Below are 21,606 nucleotides of genomic sequence, written 5' to 3'. Positions count from 1 at the left end.
GCGCGAACCAGAATTTTCTCCGTCTTGTTGATTTTCACGACCGTTCTCGGCCATAAAAGCGTTCGTTCCCTAACTACGGAAGAGCTGTATCGCCTAACAATAGGATTTTTTCGTAATGACTTTTTTTGTAACCAAATTTGATGCACAAGTCTTTGTGAAGTGTCTCAATACACATTATTTCATTCACCTGATAAGAGTACAAAATAATAGTACATGTATTACAATAAACAGAATCCTAACTGCATATATAATAATTGATCTCGGTTGAGTGAATTCTCCCGTCGTCTTTCCGAAAGCGCTTATTAGTGCCGCGGCGGGACTCGACCCGCGGACCTTGTGATCGACAGTCCGGCGACGTATCCACCGTCGACCACGACATCTCTATAAGTAGCCTGTTTAGCGGAGTAACCTGCTAGCAATGCGTCATGCCACATAAGTGGATGACTATCTCCACGTCAGGTTCCTGTTTTATAAAGAGTTGATTGCAAGTTTACAGTCTCCTATCTCTCATGAACATAGTTGCGATATACCAAGACGGGGCCCTACAGTAGAATAATACACATAAATAACATAAACATTTTGATTGAAATACCTGTTTTAGCTTACCTCTCACTTTTCGTCTCCTCTCTCCTTATCTGTAGATTAAACTTTTCGGTCAGAATTGATCGAGTACTAAGCCAAATCACAAATGAAACCTATCTATCCTGCGTCTGCCTGTAGGCCTACATCCAGTGCAGAAACATGATATTCATACTCGAGATAAACAAGGACTGGGATTTCTTTACATTTACATTGCGCAATGATAATATCGCGATGTAAGGACACGTACATCTATTTTGCAATCATTGTTAACAAGGTTTGGTTACTTTATGGGATTTCCAGACAGGGTGTCATGTGACTTATTAGTCTAATAATTCAGACCTTACTCTATAGAGGATGGTTCATGCCAGTCGACATTAGCAGTGGCGGTGATCCCGGGGGCGGGGGGGGGGGGAGCACACGTCCCCCTCAATTTGTTTAGGGGGAGGGGTATTCCAGATTATAATCTTAGGTCTGGCTGACAAGGAAAGAAAAATCACTATGGTAAGAATATTTCATCAATAAAATGCACAGAACAACACATAAAATGATTTGGACAGATTCGCTATAGCTACCCAAATATGAGCCAGCTAGGATGTTATTGGGAACTTGAAGTACTCCGAATATTATATTGATTGTTATTTTCGAATTATTTGGGTCTGCTATATCGCGATGTACATAAGCACATGTACCGCTATTTTATAGTCAACGTAGCGGCCAGACGGGGAATCCCCCTGACGTCACGACAAACAACACATCTGACAGCCTTCACAATGTTCGCCTCGTGTAAAGGCGCAGGAAATGTGTATTTTTCTACTACAGAGCAATGCCGGGTATATCAGCGCAACCAGAGTGGCTACACAAATATCAGTTATTTTTTAAATGCAGTGGAGGCTATTATTTTTATCTTCAAATATCACACTGTTTCGTCCCTTGATAATGATATTTGGAACAACTTGGATGCAGGATATCTAACGTTCAATTCAAGGTTAGCTTTTAAGCTAAAAATAGCGCATTGGGATTCCCAGGCAGGAAGTGATTTATTAGTCTAATAATTCAGGCCCTTTATTTCGGTTGATGCTTGATCGTGTATAGAGAATGCTCATGCCATTCGACATTAGGCGTATAGTGCGGGAAAACGGGAGGGGGTGGGGGCTGGCCCGTAGCCAAGGGGGGCACATACCCCCTCCCCCATAAAAAAACAAGATCGGTTTAACTTTTTTAGACACCTCCCCAGGACGTCGGTCAATTACATGTATGTGCCCCCCCCCCCCCCCCCCCCTCCAACATCAAACTCTGGCTACGGCCCTGGATGGGGGTAACATAGACCAACAAAATTTTTATATATTTCATATTTTGGGTAGACTATATCATTTTATGAATTGTTATTTGTATAATATTGATAAGATATCCTTGCCATTGTGATTTATGTTGTTTTCTTGCTTTCCAATCTGGAAAGTTGATATTCGGGCATACAATAGAACTAGTGATTTTTATATAATTATCGATACAATAGGGTATTTAAATTACCCTGATTTTCTTTTTCTTCATTGATGCACATTAAATTCTCTGATTATCATTAAAAATCCATTTATCAGAAGTGACGTTGACATGATCCCAAATGAAGCCCGGGGGGGGGGGTGCGGTATTAAGATTTGATTTGGACAGGGGTGTGCCGCTCAAGCCATGCGCGTAGCCAGGAAAGGGGGCGGTGGGGGGGGGGGGGGGTGGTCACCCCAAAACAAACGCCGTCCAAAAAGAGAGAGAGAGAGAGAAGAGAAAAAAAAGTAGGATGACGTAGGAAGAAAAGGAGCAGACAAAAAAACATTTTTGAAAATCCAGAGGCGATAACGGTGCAACGCCTCCTTCTTTCTCTAATAATTTAATGAAGCGTCAAGCGGGGGGGGGGGGGGGGAGTAAGAGTACACATTTTTGTTTTATGTCTCGAAATTTGAAAAATTGACATTTTGCTCCTTTGGGGGGGGGGGGGGGTAAGGTCAACTTTTTTAGGTCAGCCATTGGTATAATTTTTTTTTTTCAATTTAAATATACACATAAAAAATACCAAGGGGGGGGGTCAACCCTCTATAGCATTTGGCATTATGTCTGGCATAATTTGGCTGTTTGAGGCTAAATTCTGACATAATTTGAATACATTTTTCAGCATATTTCCTTAAAAATAGGACCCCCCCCCCCCCCCCCCCCCCTCCCCTCGAAACCCCTACCCATTTTTCAGAGGCATTATGGGGGATTTTTTCTCGAATTAAAGCACAATTTTCATAATTTTGAAAAAACGGCCCATGGATATTTTATTTTGTTAAAAATGGACCCATGTTTAGAGATTTTTCGTGAAAAAGTGACGCATTACAAGGCCATTAGAGCGGCACACCGTCCGCTAAGCGCTAGGCCAGGGTCTATAAAACCAGGGACTTACTTTCTGCGGTACCGGGTGTGCGCAAATGCAAACAAACGTAATCACGTAGCTAGTGTGGCGGAGCTGGAGCTAGGCAACCTTTGAAACTGGCACGTCAACTCACCAAAGTCAAAGAACCCGCCCGTGTCGAGAAAATAAATCCAGTTAGTTTTGACTGGTTTGACGACTTCTGCATCAAGAGAGGATTATATTTAACCTAAAATTTAAATTCTCAGGGCACATTCCACGAGTTTTCACGCCAGAATCTGACACAAACTTATTGGTGCCGAGGACGAGGTGCATCTAATTTCTAAGCGGCCGGTGCCGGACGGCTACACGTCGAACCCGGTAAGTCAGCTCAGCTCAGATCAGCTCAGGCAACACAATGCAGCAGTGCCAGTGGCGCATGTGCATGGCGGTATTAGCTGCATTACTTTTCTGACTGTGCATGTGTATTAAAAGATGTGCTATTGATTCTCATCATTTCAAACACCATTGTGCAAAACTGAACTGATTTCACAAGACATTGGTACCTTAGTGACAATATTGATGACACCTTATCTAAAGAGCAGTAAAATCCATTTTTTTTTTCAACTAGGGTCTACCGATGTTATTAAAGAATAATTTAAAAATTCAAATTGTAAGTCTAGAAAATCTAATGTTAAACTTGGGGATCAGCCACATCATCTTCATTGTTTGCATTAGTGTGCAATAAGTGTATTGACTATTCATGTGTGCAATTGCTGCCTCAGCACGTAGTACAGTGCTAGAGGTCAATACGCATTAGCATTGATAGATGATGACGTGGATCCTAATCAAATGATTGGTTGAAAGCATATACATGACTAGACCAAAAGCTTCAGTCTCTCTATCGTTGTTGTTCCACTGAGACTACGTCTGGCTCCACTAGACCTCCGATTACAGAATGTCAACAAATGTCAGTTTTATTAAAGAAATTAACCATATCAGACGGTTATTTCTGTCTAAAACATGACCAGGTATTTATTTTGCCTAATCCGTAATCGCGCGTAATTTGGGTAATGGCCGGTAATTATCAAAATCATGTTAGGAAACATCATTTTATAAAACAAATAAAACATAATCTTATAAAACAAATAATACACATCATTTTGTTTGGGCATTAGTAAAATTACCCACACTTGGTACCTTCAAAACAGTCCAAACGCCCGAGGCGATATAGACTGTTCCAAAGGTACCTCGTTTGGGTAATTCTTACTATTGCCCTCGCTGAGGTGTATTAGTTTACTCTCTATGCTTCGCTGGAGTGTGGTGGTAGACCAACAAAATCTGTCTATTTTATTTATACACATATAATGTTTCACCCAATCTCATAATATTAAAAAACTCCTCCAAACAGACAGATTTGTTTGTCTATGTACAGTTGAGGTAGGAAAGGCTGTAGAGACTGAGTGTAGGGCTGATCTTTGCACTTTGCACTTTGCAGTCTTTTGACTGTTTTATTATTGATTTATCATATATCGATCATATAAAATGTCTTCAATTAGTCCAATCATTAAAAAATACACGTACAGTGTACAAATTTATACAGAAATAATCGTCTGGTAAGGGAAAAGTTCAACAGATGCTATTTAAAATAACATGAATCAATGTTCCCAATTTTGATGGCATTCGGTTATACTTTGATCCACTGATGAGACTGAAAATTCAGTCAATTTTCTATAATATGACTTTGAGATTTGTTCCGCTGAGACTTTACGTCTAGCATCACCAAATCCCTTGTCAAAAGAGAAAGTAAGTTTTTTTAAACTTCACCAAGCAGACACTAGGCACTGATGTACTCTGGTAATATATTTATTTAAATTAATCTATATTTTCCTAGTGTATTTTCCACTCCGTACCCAGGAGAGAGTAGGATGTCAAAAGCCATTGTGAATACATGAAATTAGCATTTTGTATGGCCTCATTGCGGCCGTATGGTTGGTAGAAAGCTAGAAATGCAGTAGAGATGATGCATGAAATTAGCATTTTGTATGGCCTCATTGCGGCCGTATGGTTGGTAGAAAGCTAGGAATAATAATAATAATAATAATAGTGGGTTCTTGTATAGCGCTCATGTCAGTCAGATTTGACCCTCCTGGCGCTCCCGATTATTACCCTGGCTTTAGCACGGCTGCCATACGGCGCTCTAGCATTTCAAGGAATCAATTCCTACCAGGTACCCATTTACTTTACCTGGGTGGAGTGTGGCAAATGTAGATCAATGTTTTGCCAAAGAACATTAGCGCGGCGGCGGGACTCGAACCGCGGACCTTGTGATCGACAGTCCGGCGACGTATCCACTCGACCACAACACCTCTACAATGCAGTGGAGATGATGCATAATGTGTCCGAGTATGACCATGAAGGCTGTAGGGCATAACATGCATAAAATGCACTATAAAGCGCAGTTTATAGTTCCAGATGAACATGTTATTGTCATCATTTAGGTACAACTTCAGAAAAACCGAGTACCGGTACAGGCAAATACAAAACAACAAATAACACACAGTCAATAAAGTGTTGTTATTCTTCCATTTGTGGCAGTGTGTACAAAAGCCAAAAGCATTAAGAATATACTGCAAAGTCAACAAGCTGTAGATATATAATATTTAAATACCGGTAATGATTTTGTTGATGTATTTCATATGTTTGCGTTTTGGATGGTGGATTTTGAAGATAATTGATCCACGGCATTACTTTACACAAAACATGTCGAACAAAAGCAGGTTGACTATGCAAGACATATTGTACACAGTGCCATGCATTGAACAATTAGGGCATTATGTTTGCTTTTCAATTTTTGCTGTTTGCCAATCCAAGTGCATGTACATACATGTATTTGCCTGTACTCAGTTTTCCGAGGTCATAATTCACACAAAAATATCAGAATTTTTTGAGTAATTACTATTAACTACTGTTTGATTTTGTTTAATTTTCCATCAGGGAAGGTGTACATTCCTTTGGTGATCTAGCGGCTTGAAGAAAGAAAGAAAGTACAGGAAAGATGTCGTCCTGGACAGGACTCCAATCTGTTCGAGATTGTCAGACCCAGACCTTAAGTCAGGATGAGCTAGAGCTGGCATCGATGGAGGCAGCAGAGAACGCGAAGAATCACCAGAGAGAACCAGAGGCATCCGTGTCAAGAGACGAGAAAGGAGGGAAAGAAGATCAGCCCTTGCTGTATGGCACCGATACAAACCAAGGCAGGCAGGAGGATGAGAAGCCACTGAATGGCACATCAGCACAACCTCCTTGTGGAAGAGGTACAGGAGCAGATCATGGCGGAGATTCAGGGACAGATCGAGGGGCAGGGGGAAATTTTGGCAAAGGTCCAAATGCTCCTAAAGATCCGAATGCTAAAGCCAAGAAAGTCGCCAAGTATGTTATTGGGTTTACCGCAGGGGCAGCTGCCATCGGTATTGGAACTTTTGTAGCAGCGCCTTTCGTACTAGCAGGCATGGGCTTTACTGCAGCTGGCATTGCATCCGGCTCTATAGGTGCATCCATGATGTCAGCATCGGCCATTGCAAGCGGAGGTGGAGTCGCTGCAGGGAGTGCTGTGGCTGTACTGCAATCTGTTGGAGCAGCAGGCGGATTAGCCGCTACTGCTTGTGCTGGCGTAGGTATTGGGGGTGCAGCAGCTATCACTGGTCTGGTTGCAGCAGGAGAGGTGACGGTGGGCGCAGTGAGATACATTAAAAAACAGAAGAACAGATGCCCAACTGAGGATGCAGCTACCCAGACAGATCCCAAACTGCCTGATCGGTCTTTTTCTAACTTAGGATATCAAAGACTTTTGGAAAAGCAACTTGAGGGTAATGTCAGTACCCCTGTTGTATTCCATCCATTGCAATAAGTTTAAATGATGAAAAGAGATTACGCATAAGAATTGATAATAAGTTTAAGATTTTTATTAGGAACAGATAGATCAGGGGCTAAAGAAAAGAAAATTACAGGCAATACACCTAGTGATACATATTTTTTGTTGTTAGGTAATTACTAGTTAATTACTACACTTTAATAAATATATTGTTGCCATGCTACGGATCCACCAATGGCCACGAATACACACAAAATCTATTGTTGGAATTTGACAGGTACTGCTATTCAGTGCATGTTATTAATTACGTAGGCAAAAACCCTCATCAGTCGTGTGTAACAGTGTCTGCTCTATGAGACAATTGGCTCTGTACTGTAGATACTCCAGACACAGTCAGTCCTGACTCTTGACGTATCTACATGTAGGCTCCGCTCTAGACTTTAGGAATTGTGACAAAGTTTCAAATGAGAGTCTATGCTTTCGGACTATGTTCATGTAGGGGAACCAGGTTATTTCCAATATTAATTTCCAGTATCTCTGTATAGGTGCTCTTATACAGTATTATGTGTAGCTCAGAAAAAAAATGATGACAAATTTATAATATGTAATGCACAGTGTCAGTGAAGAAATTGCGGTCATTTTAACTATGGTCAAATATTTGTCTCGTATTTTAAACCCATCTAAAACGGCTTTTAAAAAGCAATCCTTTTCAAAGAATACATTGCTAGGATTTTCTTCCAAACTGACAATGAAAAAAAAAGCTAAAGCCTCAAAAATTTGTTCTTATTATAAATTAATTGACACAATGCAAAAGGCCCCCTAAGGCCCCCTCCATTTTCCTAAATTAGCCTAGAAGTCGATCCTGTTTTTCTCATGAAGATGTTTTCTTCTAATATACTCCTATATCATGTAATGTATGGTGTGTTTTGCTGTTTCATTTCTGTACATCAGATTTTAATTGATTTGTTTTATTTAAAATTAAAAAAACAGATAGGCTTTTGAAGAGCGATTCTTTTCAGGAACACATTACCAGGATTTTCTTTCAAACTGACAATAAAAGAAGAGGCTGAAAGCTCACAAAATATCTGTTATTAAAAATTATTATGAATAAATTTACCAAATTAACATTGTGTGTTATAATTGTTTGGCAATATACATATACTATCGTTCATATTTTTCAGATCGGATGTCTTGTCTACTTGTGTTTCGTTGTTGTTCAATTTGCACGCAGCGCAATTATCCATCTATATGTACATAAGAAATTATTCTATTGACAGATAAAGAACTGCTTGGCTTGATTTAACAACTATTTTAGGCACATTTAAAACTTCTTTAGGCCACACAGTTTATTAATCTTCGGATATTCTCTAAATGCTAAATGCCTTGGGTTTTTACCCAACATAGTGTCTGTTTTATTTGGTTAGTTAAAATACCAATATGAACTATATATATACACTGTATATATATATATATATATATATATTTTATATTGGTATTTTTATTGGTATTTTTATAAATGTTAATACTGTTGCTGCTTTTCGGGTGCTTAGAAGTGCATGACGGTTGAATCCCCTTGTTGTCCGGGGCAAGTCCCAGGGCAAGTCTCGGGTTCAACTCCAGACAGGTACCCATATATACCACAATTTGATTCTACATTATTTAATTGAACCTTCCTGCCTTTCATTACGCACGAAAAGCAGCAACAGTATTAAAACAACCCAATCAAGTTTTACATATGACTATGACTGATGTGCTTTTAATTAATTTCCCTTCATCTCCACGTCTATCAAGCGCATAGTTAACATATGTAAGCATGAATATGTATAAGGTTCCTATTAACATTGTTGGTTACTTGTAGTTAAAGTGTAATACCATTTCCCAAATATTCCATAAAAAAAAAATTGAAGATTATTGTATATTGTGAAATCTTGTTTGATTTGCTTTTATAGTTATATTAATAAAACACGAATTTGAAATTAAATTGATTTTTTTTCTTCAAATACGGTGTGTGATTTCAAGAGAAATGTGAAAGGGATCGACAACGGGAGTTGGCCCTGTTGCATTAAACCAACTTGTCACTGATAGTAACTTTGTCATTAATATTAACTACCATGGCAACATCACTTTAAAGTTTCCATGGAAGTTACCATCAATGTCAAAGTCACTATCTATGGTAAGTTTGATGCAACGGGGCACAGGAGAGGTAGAAAGAAAGAGTGAGATAGAGAGAGAGGGGGTGGCTATGCAGGCAGACAGACAAAAGGAGAGTGTGACACCCAAGAGGGGAACGCATGACAGAAAAAAAAGAGTAGCGTAATATCAGATGGGAGAGAGTGACAGAGTAGTGAATATAAACGGGGAATTATCAGACAGGTATTACAAAGGAGTGCACAGTGGCCATGAGGCTGAGGAAAGAAAATAGGGATGGAGAAAAGGGAAATGAGGAAGGAGAGAATGCCAGAAAGGGGGGGGGAGAAAGAAATGGGGGCAGTTACTAGCGAACAAAGAGGAGACAAAATGAGAAGAAGAAGAAAATTGATGCTTTCACACAATTATCGCATTCCCAAATATGTGCCTGTTGCCAATGTCAGATACTTTGTCTAACACGTCTGGTTCTCCTATGTATGGAAACTTAACAAGTGCCGAAATTAGGACAAGATATTATGAGGAAAAAAAACAGTCAACAGACGAGATGACGAATTGTCGGAACTCGGTAATAAAAGAGAGATGGTCGTCATTTTCCATGCGCAGAAAGTCACAATTCGCAGACACTAGGGCCCGAATTTACAAAGGAGGTTTGTCGACAAACCGAGGTTTATGTGCGTCATACGACGCGTTTCCACGCGTTTTACAAACCTTGGTTTGTAAAAGACAAAAGGAGGTTTGTCGAAACAAACAGCAAACTCGTAGTCCCATCAAGAAATGAGCCCAGAGCCTTTGGGTAAGAGAAATGTAAGATAACGACTTTACCATATGGGGGGGGGGGGTGGTGGGGGAATGGATAAAACATGCAGAGCATTACATATTACATATTATGTTGGCCATCAACCGAAGGCTAATCCTGGAGAAATACAACACTAGGGGCCTGTTTCATAAAACTTAATGGTTATCTATAACAAATGCTAAATTTCTATGACAAATTTGCTCTCAGCCAATCAGACGCCATGATTTCAGTATTTATAACAATAGCTTGTAACTTCTTATTGATATCAAGTTTTATGAAACAGGGTCCTGTACTCCTGTTGCTGGGTAAACACCCGAACGGTGACGGATTATAGGCCTACCCGTAGTTATGAGACCCCACTTCTATATGTGTCTTTAAAGTCGACTTATTTATAGGACGAGAATACGAGGTGACGAGTTGTTTGGACTAGAAATCGGTTTGCTCATAATATCGTCATCTCGACTTGCCGAGATCAGTCTTGTTTTCTCGTTAAAGAAAAGTCGACTTCAACAACTAATCATCACGCCTTGTCGTCGTCCTCAACAATTCTTCTACTCGACCTAATTAAACAAGTCGACTTGCCGCGCTGAAACAATCTGTGATCTCGTCTTCTTAAAGGTAATGCAAAGTTTGGGAAATTATGAAAATTGGGTTGATAGTAATTATTTAGAATTTGGATATATTTGAATGCTCCTGTTGATGTATCATGATCACTAGAAAATGTAGCCCCTAAAACACTTCTGCTTTCGAGTAATTGAATAATAAAAAATTTACCGGTGCTCCCGGTAAATTTCAAACATTTTAAATAGCGCCTAAGGCCACTGGTAGATGCGACCATGAAAATCTCAGAGAATATGCAGTTCTGATATATAATTTCCAAACGGGAAAAGCAATCCGGTGGTCGATTGTAGTCAATAAACATTGTTTCATAGCTAAAGTAATATCAGTCTTGAGAGGGCGCTATTCAACATAAAGAGTTTATTATTTACAGTTTCATCACTTTAGACTCGATTTCAACCGCGACAACGATCATTGAATATTGTAAAATCGCATATGCTTCTAATATGTTCATTTGAACCAAATTCATGACCCCATCCCAAAACGTTGTAAGACCTTTAATTGTTCTCAATCAAACGCTCTGCTTCTTCTATACTAAAATATTGTCCGACAGATGGAAGTAAGCACTCACAAATGAAACAAAACTCCGTCTTCTGATAACCAGTGTTTAAAGCAAACGACTACATTTATTGCATGTTAATATTTAATATGGACAGTTTTATGTCTGTTTAAAAGATTTTCAACAACGCAGAGGCAAGAGAAACACGATCTCGAGTATTTCAAAACAATGTATAGTGTGCATAAAAATACACACACAAATGCATTGATATCTTCTTGTTTGATGTGATATTTGATTTAAATAATTCTGCTTCGGGGTCATTTAAACATAATATTTCGAAACTAAATAATACAACGTAGAACTACTAGCGCACAAATCAAAGTATGTTTTGTTGTGATTAATACATTTCAACATGAAAATATTTCTCTAATAGGTATTCACAGATTTAACAGATAGTTTTTCTTCGCTCATCAAAAACATAATTGCAGTGAGGGTTACTTTTAGATACTATGTAATTACAAAGTAAAAATTTACAATCTTATGTTTTTGGTTTAAGTTTACCAAAGGTCGCATATACTACTACGTCCTTTATTTTGGGCATTCCATGTATCTCATTTACCTATCTTGTATAGCATGAGTTATGGTACATTATATTATTTACTTTATGCATAATATTATGTCATGTTATTACAAGAACAAAAAGAGTGTTTGTGCTGTATATAATTTTCCTTCTGTTTTGCTATATACACTGCATTGCAAATTGATTTATATAATATAAATGTTTGCAAACAGAATATTGATTTGTTACATTGCATTGTAAATTGGTATATTATATATATGTTTATAAACAAAGTATTGATATACATCAATGAAGTTTAATAAATACAATACACATACATGTTTTTATGCTATAAATATTGCAGCAATATATTTTGTTATCAGTACTCGGGATCTTACATCGCTAGATATGTATTTTGCTTTGTATAAGAAAAAAAGACAACTAGTAAGAGATTTTTCCTGATATAAAAAAGGATGGAATTGTGTGCAAACATCGAAAATTTTAGACACTTTATGCGATGAAATAAGAATTTGCCTCAGTATTTACTTTAAATTTCATTAGTCTTTTTCAAAATAGCGTTGGAAGAAATAAAACAGAAATCTACTTTTTTTTTCTAAGAGGAATTATAGATCCTCTCCATTTCACATTAGTTAATATATTTCATAGGATCAACCAGTCATCTTTATATATCTTCAGATAACTTTGCCTCTCTGTGCCATAATTTATATCGTGAGATAGATATATCGAAGGCTTCAATATTGTTTCAATGCTTCCAGTGCAAGATTAATTTATACCGGTGTTAAAAAGGTTTTCATAGAACCAATCAAGACCTGAAAAGGTATTGCATAGCCTTACTTCGGTCAGTTGGTGGCTATGACTTGTGCAAAATTGCACGTCTAGCAAACAAGCGACCGACAGAGAGGCGACGAAAGCAATCGAATGTGAAATGATCTAGCTGAATACATTCAATATATGTAATACAAGAACGTAAACTGAGACAGTCACTAGCTGTACCTAGGTAATTAAATAAAAGGCGTTTACAGTCATGCATGCTATGGGAGTAGCCCCCCACTAAAAGGGGTGCGCGCCTCTCCAACTTTAAAGGGGAAGTCCACCCTGAAATTAAGTTAGTTTTAATAGGAGTAGAAAAATGAGAGAAACAAGTCAGTGAAAGTTTGAGCAAATTCCGATTAAAAATAAGGAAGTTAGGATTTTTGAAGTTGTGGTCAATCAAACACAAATTGGCAACTCTATGACGTATCATGCGAGCTCAACTTCCATTTGCTCAGTACTAAAAAAATCTAAAATTTTCATTTTCCCTCAAGAAAAATTTCAAGCATACATGCACCCTAAATATAATAATTGCAAATATGTTTCTATACTCCCCCTGCAAGGAACAAATATATATTCCGTCATCGATAACGAAGAAAACATGATTTTATGGAATATTATGCACAAAGCAAATGAAGGAGAGCTCGTATAATAAGTCACAGAGTTGCCAATTTGTATTTGATTGATCACAACTTCAATAATTCATAACTTTCTTATTTTCATTCAGAATTTGCTCAAACTTCCACTCTCCTGATTTTCTTATTATTCTACCTCTATCGAAACAAACTTATTTTGGGGGTGGACTTTCCCTTTAAAAGGGTTTGTCACATTTGACGGATAAACGGACATTTTTGTTTCCTCACAATGACGTAACTGCGTGTATGCATTAATTATTTTTAAATCTTAAATTATTAGAAATAGTGAATACGCGTTGGGCCTTTGCCACTCGCAGACAAATAACATATTATCCATATTTGCCATATTCATTCAAATTCAAATTTGTATTGGTCCAAAAGGAAATTCGATGCGTATACATGCATTATTCACTGAAAGAAATAAATAAAATGTACATGTGACATGATACATACAACATAAAACGAGTATATAGAGAGAATAAACATACATCACATACATAACATTCTCATTACATATATATATATATTTCCTCTTAATTTACATTATTGACAATATTTGTTCATATATCCAGAGTAATATAACATATTATTACTATTATCATTATCAATATTAACAATATTATTATTATTATGTATATTGTTATTATTATTCGTTTGACTCATTATATCATTATGATAATAAACCACAAACAGTTTAACAATCAAAAAGATTTATTATGATTATTGTCTATATGGTGGGAAAATAACCATGTATATTATATCCTAGAAAATTACAAATAATGTTCATATCTTCTATGGGAATGCAATACCCTATTCTGATAGATCCACAACAATTATTGTCCCTTTAAATGAAACCTAAATATGAGTGCACTCAGTGCAGTATGTATGCAATATGAATACATATTCAAGTCAGTATGAAATAATTATGAATAAACAAGGAATATATTATGACATTATGAGTATAAATAGAAAACAGCCTTTTCATTTCATTTGGGAAACTTGAAGATGGCTATTATAAGAAAGTAAATATAATTGTCCTATCATGAATACAAATAGATGTGTGATCATTTCCTACAATAAAATAGAAAAGAATATACATTTTACATTTCATTCAACAAACGGATAGAGTACGGAACACAAGATTTCATGTACCTCGAAGAGCGGGATTTCTTCAACTGCCACCTTTTACCACTTCTTAACCTGACATAATTTTCATTCAGGGGTAACTTAAATCCCTTGACACCTTGACAGCCGTACACATACTGCTCTGTCTCTACAAACCTCATCAAATTCCATTGGTCTATTCATTATTTAGGCTGCTTGTTTGACAATGGTTTTTACTTTTCCTTGGTCTTTATTTCTGGCACTATTATACCACACTACAGAATCATATGTCATTATACTTTCAACTACGGACCAATACAAAAGTCATGTTTTTAAAAGAACCAAAAAACAGCGGATTACCGCGTCATCATGAAGGATCCTTAACCCGTCAACTGCTGAACTCCCAAATTTCAAATGGCTTAACAGGAACTACCAGTTTCCAGTAGGGAATGGGTTAAGGGGTTTCGCCCAAGCAGTTGATCTCTCCCTCCTTCTGTATTCGTCGTGTTAGGCAATATGAAATGGGCAGTTGGAGAACGACAAAGTGGCCATCAAGCGATCCTTGACGAGCTCTTTACTCGTGTACATAGGAAGATCCAGTGTGCGGTTATACTCGTTGTTATCGCAGCAGTGGGCCACTGGACACAATCTCGACAACCTGTCTTCGCTAGCCTCCTCGTCGTCGTGGTCGTCGACGGCATCGTCCCTGGGGATCTGGAGTTCTGCGATGGTGAGACCTAGGTTCTGCAATCCACCGACCGGTACGCGATCAGACCCCGCCACAAATACTGCATGAAAACGGAGCACAGGCATGCATTGTAAATTTTGCCCACACAAAAAACGTAGCTTTGATATTCGCTGACACCAGACTTTGTGGAAATACCATTAATGGATGTACAAGTCTGCAAAAGCATACGCGTCATTCATCAAGAAATGCCACAAAAGTCACTTGGAGAGTCTCCGGGTGAGGATAAATGTAATTTAACAACTAATAACTTTATCGGGGAATGGTTGGGAAAAGACATAACATCACATAAGGCATGTTATTATCATTATTATTCTTCTTATTATAATTATTATCGTTATTACCATTATTATTTTTTTTTTTTTTTTGTATAGTTGTGTTTGTTTGTTGTTGGTGGTGTTGATCAGATGTCGGCAGAAAGATGTCAAAGAGTTAATCGTTGGGCAAACGGAGAGCAAGATAACAGGTGCCGGAAAAAGGGGAAAGTCAAGCTTCTAGTTTTGTAGAGAGGCAGACCGGGGGGTGACTGCATATTGCCTGCCTTTGATGGCGTAACAGGAGAAAGGTGTGTATGTACTAACATAGAGTATCAAGACTCAGCCAAAGTTTCCCACTTACCTAGAAACTTCCTTTTCTGGTCATCGTCTAGAGCGTGAAAGACTTCCCAAAACATCTTGATGGTTGAATGTGAGTCTGTGTAGGGATCTTTGTACCGTGTAGACTGGAGACAATGAAATTTAAAATTTAGGCCTACTCTTTTCACCTGTAAATTATCCATTTCAGACATTCTAAAGCATTCAAAGTTTCAGGTCTCAAAGAATTGTGTGAAGCGTATGGTCTACATGTCAAATATTTGAAAAGACTTTTGATATATCAACTTAGGTCAATGTCAACACCATGTTGTGTTGCTTAAGAGAATCATGTTCAGATTACGTAATATATGAACTTACAACTGCAAAAACACTGGATTTAAAAAAGTGTCATCAAGAGTAATTATGTTTCCCCTCAATTTTAGGCATTTTACTTTTGGAAGTAACTGTTCTATATTTCGGCCTATAATCGGACAAAATTTTACTTTTAAATGGAGTAAAGAAAATGCCCAACGTTGGTTGGATGGATATCTTTATTAATCTCGTGCTGGGCAAATTCATGACCAATATTTTTCAGAGAGATTAATGGTTTTGGCAAATGGCAAATTCATGCGTTTAATTTAGTTATCCTTTACTGACACTAAACGAGACCCACGGCTCATAATACTGACAGCCAACTAGACCGACGATGTCCGTCTATTGTCAGTCTCGTGGAATGTTGGTCTCGAGAGCAGTAACACTGTGAGTGCGCGGTGAGCCTCGGCTAACACAGATAAGAGCGATAAAGTTTCCTCTCAGATATTTACCGCTTGAATTCTTTATAACTCAGGAAAGGGACCATCATTCTTTTGAAACAGGTAGGACCACAGTAAACAAGTATTTCAAGATTCAACTTCCTAAACTCATCAAACTATACAGTTACTTAGTTATTGTGTTCTGAAAATATATGCATCCTTGAATACGGATTGATGTTTATAGTTTTGGAGGCTTGCTTTTCTGCCATTAGCCTACCTTCTCGAGGGCGACCCAATCGAAATATTTCTCGCCAGTGACGAGGGCTTCTAGCTCGACAGGTCTAAAGATACCCAAGACTTTGGTGTCACAAACTTTGTCGAACCCTTGTTGGAAACGGTCAAATTGCAATGGAGCAAGGTAATCTCGTACCTTCTTCTTCACATACAGGTGTCTATGAGAAAAACAAGGCAGATAAAATGTTAACGGTGCACATATGCACAGTAATGGCCGTTTAATACAGAAGTGGCGCTAATGAATGTACGACGGCATCAGCAATTGACGCAACCGAAGTATTTTTATGTGCAATAAATGTCAAAGGCTTTGCATATTTACCAATTTCTGGTCTTGATTAGCTCCACTAAGGGCAACCCTTTCAACACTGGTATAGAATTATCATGCTCTGGAAACAGTTAAGTATTCTTATAATAGTATATAATAATAAGTAGAGGATACTGAAAGGCCAGTTCATCTGGCTGCGTCTCAGCTCAAGTACAGAACGTTAAGTATGATGTCAGCCTGTAACGGCAGGCACTGTTACGACTAAAAGGATTTGATACCTGCAAACTATATGATAAAGCACCCAAAGATGACTTGTCGACAATCTTTGCGATCGTGTCTACATATTAAACAAAATTCTTACACATTTGCTTTGGTGACCTCGACTCTGTCTCCATTGCGTAGTTCTAGCTCTAGCTCCAGCTCACTCAATAACTCTTCCTCTGTCGAAAGTAGTTTCGACATTTGATCTGCGAAGTCCTTGTCAAGCTCTCGAATTTCCTCCATTTCCTCACCGGGGCTTAAGATCAAGCATAACAAAAAACAGACATGCGCTATGTAAAGTAAATGTATTTCAGGATCTTGTCTCCAAATCCCTCTCGATTGATCCGGATTGATATCAAGTTCTGCAATCAATTATAAAGGTAGAGGCCATTGATATCTATTTGCAGCATATGCAAGGCTAAGTGTGTGAACAAATTTCTTTCAAATCGAGTATTGGTACCGATTTACCAGCTAATGGTGGTGATATCGATCAGTACATTCAGTGAATTATTTTCAGAATCGGCACGATAAACCATGGATGAATGCTGCATTTGTGTACGACCTTGATAAATCAGTAGGGTAATTGACTCATGTCACCCTTGAAGTGCATTTCATTCTGATTGGCCACACCCCTATCACATTTTTTGGGGGGAATTTCTCTTTGCAAAAGCAAATATGCAGTTGAATTTGATGCTAATTACTCGCCAGGGTGAAGAAATTGTTTTCATTACAAATGATCGACGAACAAGCTTTGTCTTTAAAAGCATCGTTAGATGAAATTCAAGTAAGTAGTAGATAATTAAGTAGCGATTGAATTGAAACAAAATTCTTATTAAGATGGTGACCCTGGTATTAGCAAACAATATTATGTTGTAGCCTGGCATAACAAGCATTATGTCAAAACAAATTGCTTGAAATTAAAAAAAAAAAAATGAAAATAGTTATTGAAATAACAAATTTCAAGTGGAAATTGGTAATTGACGAAAGCCATAAGAAAATAAAAGTGAGCTCATCTTGAACTATCAGAAGAAAGTGCTTAATTATTTAAGGATTAACCAATGACCACGACACCTCTAAAAATTATTGTACAATTTAAAAAAAAACTGTTCCTACCCTTTTCCTAGCAGCTTCGCATAGAGTAGTTGTGGGAAAGCTGGCAATGGTACAAGTGCGTTGTTGAACAATGACAGCCCAAACAGTAGACCACACATAATCGGTGTATCGTTGTTGTGACATTCCTGTTATAAACAAATAATTATTATCTCTAACAAAAAAATTGTATTGCCCTTTATAGGTGCCAAAATAAGGGTCGGTCGGTCGGTCGAAAATCTTCTCTTTTTTTTTACTCCCTCTTTGGAATGATATTTCTCAGTTTTGAATGTTGTTTTTTTCCTTCTAAAAAACGGTTTAAAAAAAAATTAAAAGCCGACCGTAGATTTCAAGATTTTGGGGTCGGTCGCAAAGCAAAACAACATTTTTTTTTTAAGGCCTTATTGCACACCAACAAATACTAATTGCTTGGAATGGTGTACTTAGTAAAAACTGAAAGCGATACTTAACTGATGGACTTTCTGCCCTAGCGTACTGTTTATTGCACAACGTCATCTCATGGTCAACTTACCAACAGTGCGTAACCCAATTTCTAATTCCCACTTCGTAGACAGAGGACTTGTTTTGGTTCTAGGACAATTACCCCCTGGGCAATCACCCTTCGGAAAATTACCCCCCGGAAATCTACCCCCAAAGGAATATTACCCCCTGGAATATTACCCCCCGGAGAATCACCCCCTAGGACAACTACCCCCCAAGGCCAATTACCCCCCGGAGAATTCCCCCCCCCTCCCCGAGGACAACTACCCCCCGAGGACAATAACCCCCCCCCCCCCGAGGACAATTACCCCCCGAGGACAATTACCCCCTAGGACAATTACCCCCAAAGGACAACTACCCTCCGATGACAACTACCCCCCGATGACAATTACCTCCGAGGACGATTACCCCCGAGGACAACTACTCCCCGATGATAATTACCCCCCGAGAACAATCACCCCCGAGGACAACTACCCCCAAGGACAATCAGGATTCAATAGCAAAAGACGATCTGACATATTGAGAGATGGTTACGAGCCCATAAGATCCCCTGCATGAACCCATATTATTTCAAATACTATAGCACGTTGTCTTCCTCATTACATATCCCTTTTATTATAATTTATGCAACGCCAGTGCGGTTGCTAATTTACACGAAGGATGTAAGTTTTAGGTAATTGTCCAGCGCTTTTCAAAATGCATAGAGAAATACATTTCTCTGGAGCAGCGTTAATTAAACTTTTTGTTAGTCACGGTACCCTCTTAAGAAATGAAAAGTTTCTCCCAAATCCCAAAGTCTTTACAGACTATTTATTTTGCACGACTCTGGCTCTCGTCAAGTGCTATGCACACACGTATGGGCACATTTAAGAAAAAAAAGGAGAAGACATTTTCAAACTGGTAAAAAATTAGTTTGTAATCCACACACTAGAAACTATTTAAAGTACTGTATGCGGGCACCTTGCCGCCGAATGTACATAAATAAAAAGTGATATATTCGGTCATGACCTTGTTACATAAATATGAGGATATTCGGGCCTCTCGTTGCCCTTACTTGCCTTGCTATCAAAATATTGGTAGTGAGCGAGGAAGGAAGACAATTTAGTATCTTCTTTCAAATTGTTATTTTCTCATCTAATTACATATTTTAACCGTTTCTGGTATTTGATTTTTTTACAAAATCAACGTTTTCCAAATTATTCTCTTGCGGCACCCCGGTTAAAAAACGCTGTGCTGGAGTAACAAAATCAAATGAGGTGAATTACCAGAGAGCGGATATTTTTTTTCTTGTGACATGGCACCGTACATATAACTTGAAGGCAAATTCTATTTCAAAATAATTTAACGTACACGAAAACATATTATACTTCAGCATGACAACATAAATAAATAGATAACGTGAAGAAAACCTTAGATATCGACAGTAGCGTACGCAGGATTTGTTCAAGGTGGAAGGGGGGGGGGGGTTCACATTTTTAAATCGGGCCGAAATGTTCGCAAAGACTCAGCCAGCCGCTGAATAAGCGAGGGGGGGAGGGGGGTAAGTCGACATATTTTTTATTTATTTTTTTGTCTCAAAAAAAAATCGCTACGACTCAGCCGACCGCTGAATAAGCGGGGGGGGGGGGGGGGGGGTAAGAGCAATTGTGTTGTGTGTGTGTGTGTGTGTGTCCCAGAATTTGAAAATCGATATTGGGGGGGGGGGTGAGGTCTGCTCTTTTGGGTCACCAATTACCAAAATTTTTTTTTTTTTTTTTTAAATAAATTATTATTATTTTTTTAAACCAAAGGGGGAGGGGGGAGGGTTCATGCAAAACGTACACATTAAAAATGTTAAAGGGGGGTTGAAACCCCCCCCCCCCCTGCGTACGCGCCTGATTATGGATCATGGCATGGCTGAGGGCCCATTATACATACAAAGACAAATACACGATCAGCTGATTAAAAAAGTTACAGAGGATGCATAAAGGAAATCTTACATCCAAATTTCTTTGTTGTGCCATTGATGGTGAGAGAGGCTGTAACGCATACTCATCTGCCGCCAAGTATTGTTCAATTTCTAAGAAATTTATTTTCTGTTCTTTACTCCGTAGCAAAACTACAGGGGAATTGGGCAACCTCCACCCTCCCCCCCCCCCCCCCCCCCCCCCCCCCCATATCGAATGGAATAATTTAAAACGACTGAAATTAACTTCGTAAATAACAAAGAAAATGAAGGTTTATGCAATTTTCTGTAAATAGCAATTTGGAGAGAAGCTTAATTCGTTATACCTCACAGTGTCATAAATTCCTCGGGGGTTGATTGTCATTGGGGGTTGTTGTCCTCCGGGGTTACTCGGGGGGAGGGAGTTGTCCTCGAATGGGGGAGGGGTAGTTTTCCTTGGGGGGGGGGAGGGGGTAATTGTCCTCGGGGGTAGTTTTCCTGGGGGATAGTTGTCCTCGAGGGTAATAATGACAATAATAATATTAACGTTTTATTTACCCAGGGTAGTCACTTCAGTTATGAAACTGCTCTTCCAGCGGGCCCTGTATATCATCAAATGTTATTACTATCCTTCTCCAATCTTATATGCTGAGCGCCTAGCTAGAAGGCAGAAGGTCCCATTGTTATAAGTCTTTGGTATTACTCGGCAGGGGTTCGAACCCACTACCTCCCGTTCATGAGGCGGGCGCTTTAACCACTGAGCCACCATGCCCAGTAGTGTCCATGGGGGATAGTTGTCCTCGGGGGGTAATTTTACTCGGGGGTAGTTGTCCTCGGGGGGTAATTTTCCGGGGGATAATTGTCCTTGGGGGGTAATTGTCCTCGGGGGGGGGGGTAATTCTCCGGGGGGTAATTTTCCGGGGGGTAATCGTCCTACGGGGGTAGTTTTCCGGGGGGTAATTTTCCGGGGGTGATTGCCCAGGGGGTAATTGTCCTGATAAGGGTTGTGAGAACCAACGAACTAACAGCGCAGGAAGGGAAGCAGCGATTTATAGGGCCTGATGGGATTTTGCGTAATTGTTCTAATACAGTATGGCTTTAATAGAACAATGAAGTATTTTGATCACGATCGCGTGGACTTTTAAGACAAAACTTGAGAGCATTTCAAATGCCTAATATA

General features: G+C 38.7%; 2 protein-coding genes across 2 annotated transcripts; one reads left to right on the top strand and one right to left on the bottom strand.

Annotated features, from left to right (window-relative positions):
- The first annotated feature begins 3,324 nt into the window (after positions 1-3,324).
- Positions 3,325-8,814, top strand: LOC591566. Its single transcript, XM_030981804.1, has 2 exons — positions 3,325-3,340; positions 5,957-8,814. Exon 2 carries the CDS (start codon positions 6,018-6,020, stop codon positions 6,867-6,869), a length of 852 nt encoding a protein of 283 aa, XP_030837664.1. The 5' UTR covers positions 3,325-3,340; positions 5,957-6,017; the 3' UTR covers positions 6,870-8,814.
- Positions 8,815-13,614: 4,800 nt separating this feature from the next.
- On the bottom strand, positions 13,615-18,145 carry LOC105440950 (probable E3 ubiquitin-protein ligase HERC4). The gene is made up of 5 exons (XM_030981803.1): positions 18,026-18,145; positions 17,013-17,168; positions 16,370-16,544; positions 15,387-15,489; positions 13,615-14,811 (listed from the first exon to the last, which is right to left on the bottom strand). Exons 1-5 carry the CDS (start codon positions 18,121-18,123, stop codon positions 14,531-14,533), a joined length of 813 nt encoding a protein of 270 aa, XP_030837663.1. The 5' UTR covers positions 18,124-18,145; the 3' UTR covers positions 13,615-14,530.
- Positions 18,146-21,606: the final 3,461 nt, after the last annotated feature.

The sequence above is a fragment of the Strongylocentrotus purpuratus genome, unplaced genomic scaffold (assembly GCF_000002235.5).
Source record: "Strongylocentrotus purpuratus isolate Spur 01 unplaced genomic scaffold, Spur_5.0 spur5_scaffold_12, whole genome shotgun sequence".
Classification (NCBI taxonomy): Eukaryota; Metazoa; Echinodermata; class Echinoidea; order Camarodonta; family Strongylocentrotidae; genus Strongylocentrotus; species Strongylocentrotus purpuratus.
Note: the sequence above shows the minus strand (reverse complement) of the source record. Positions and strands in the feature narration are given on the sequence as shown.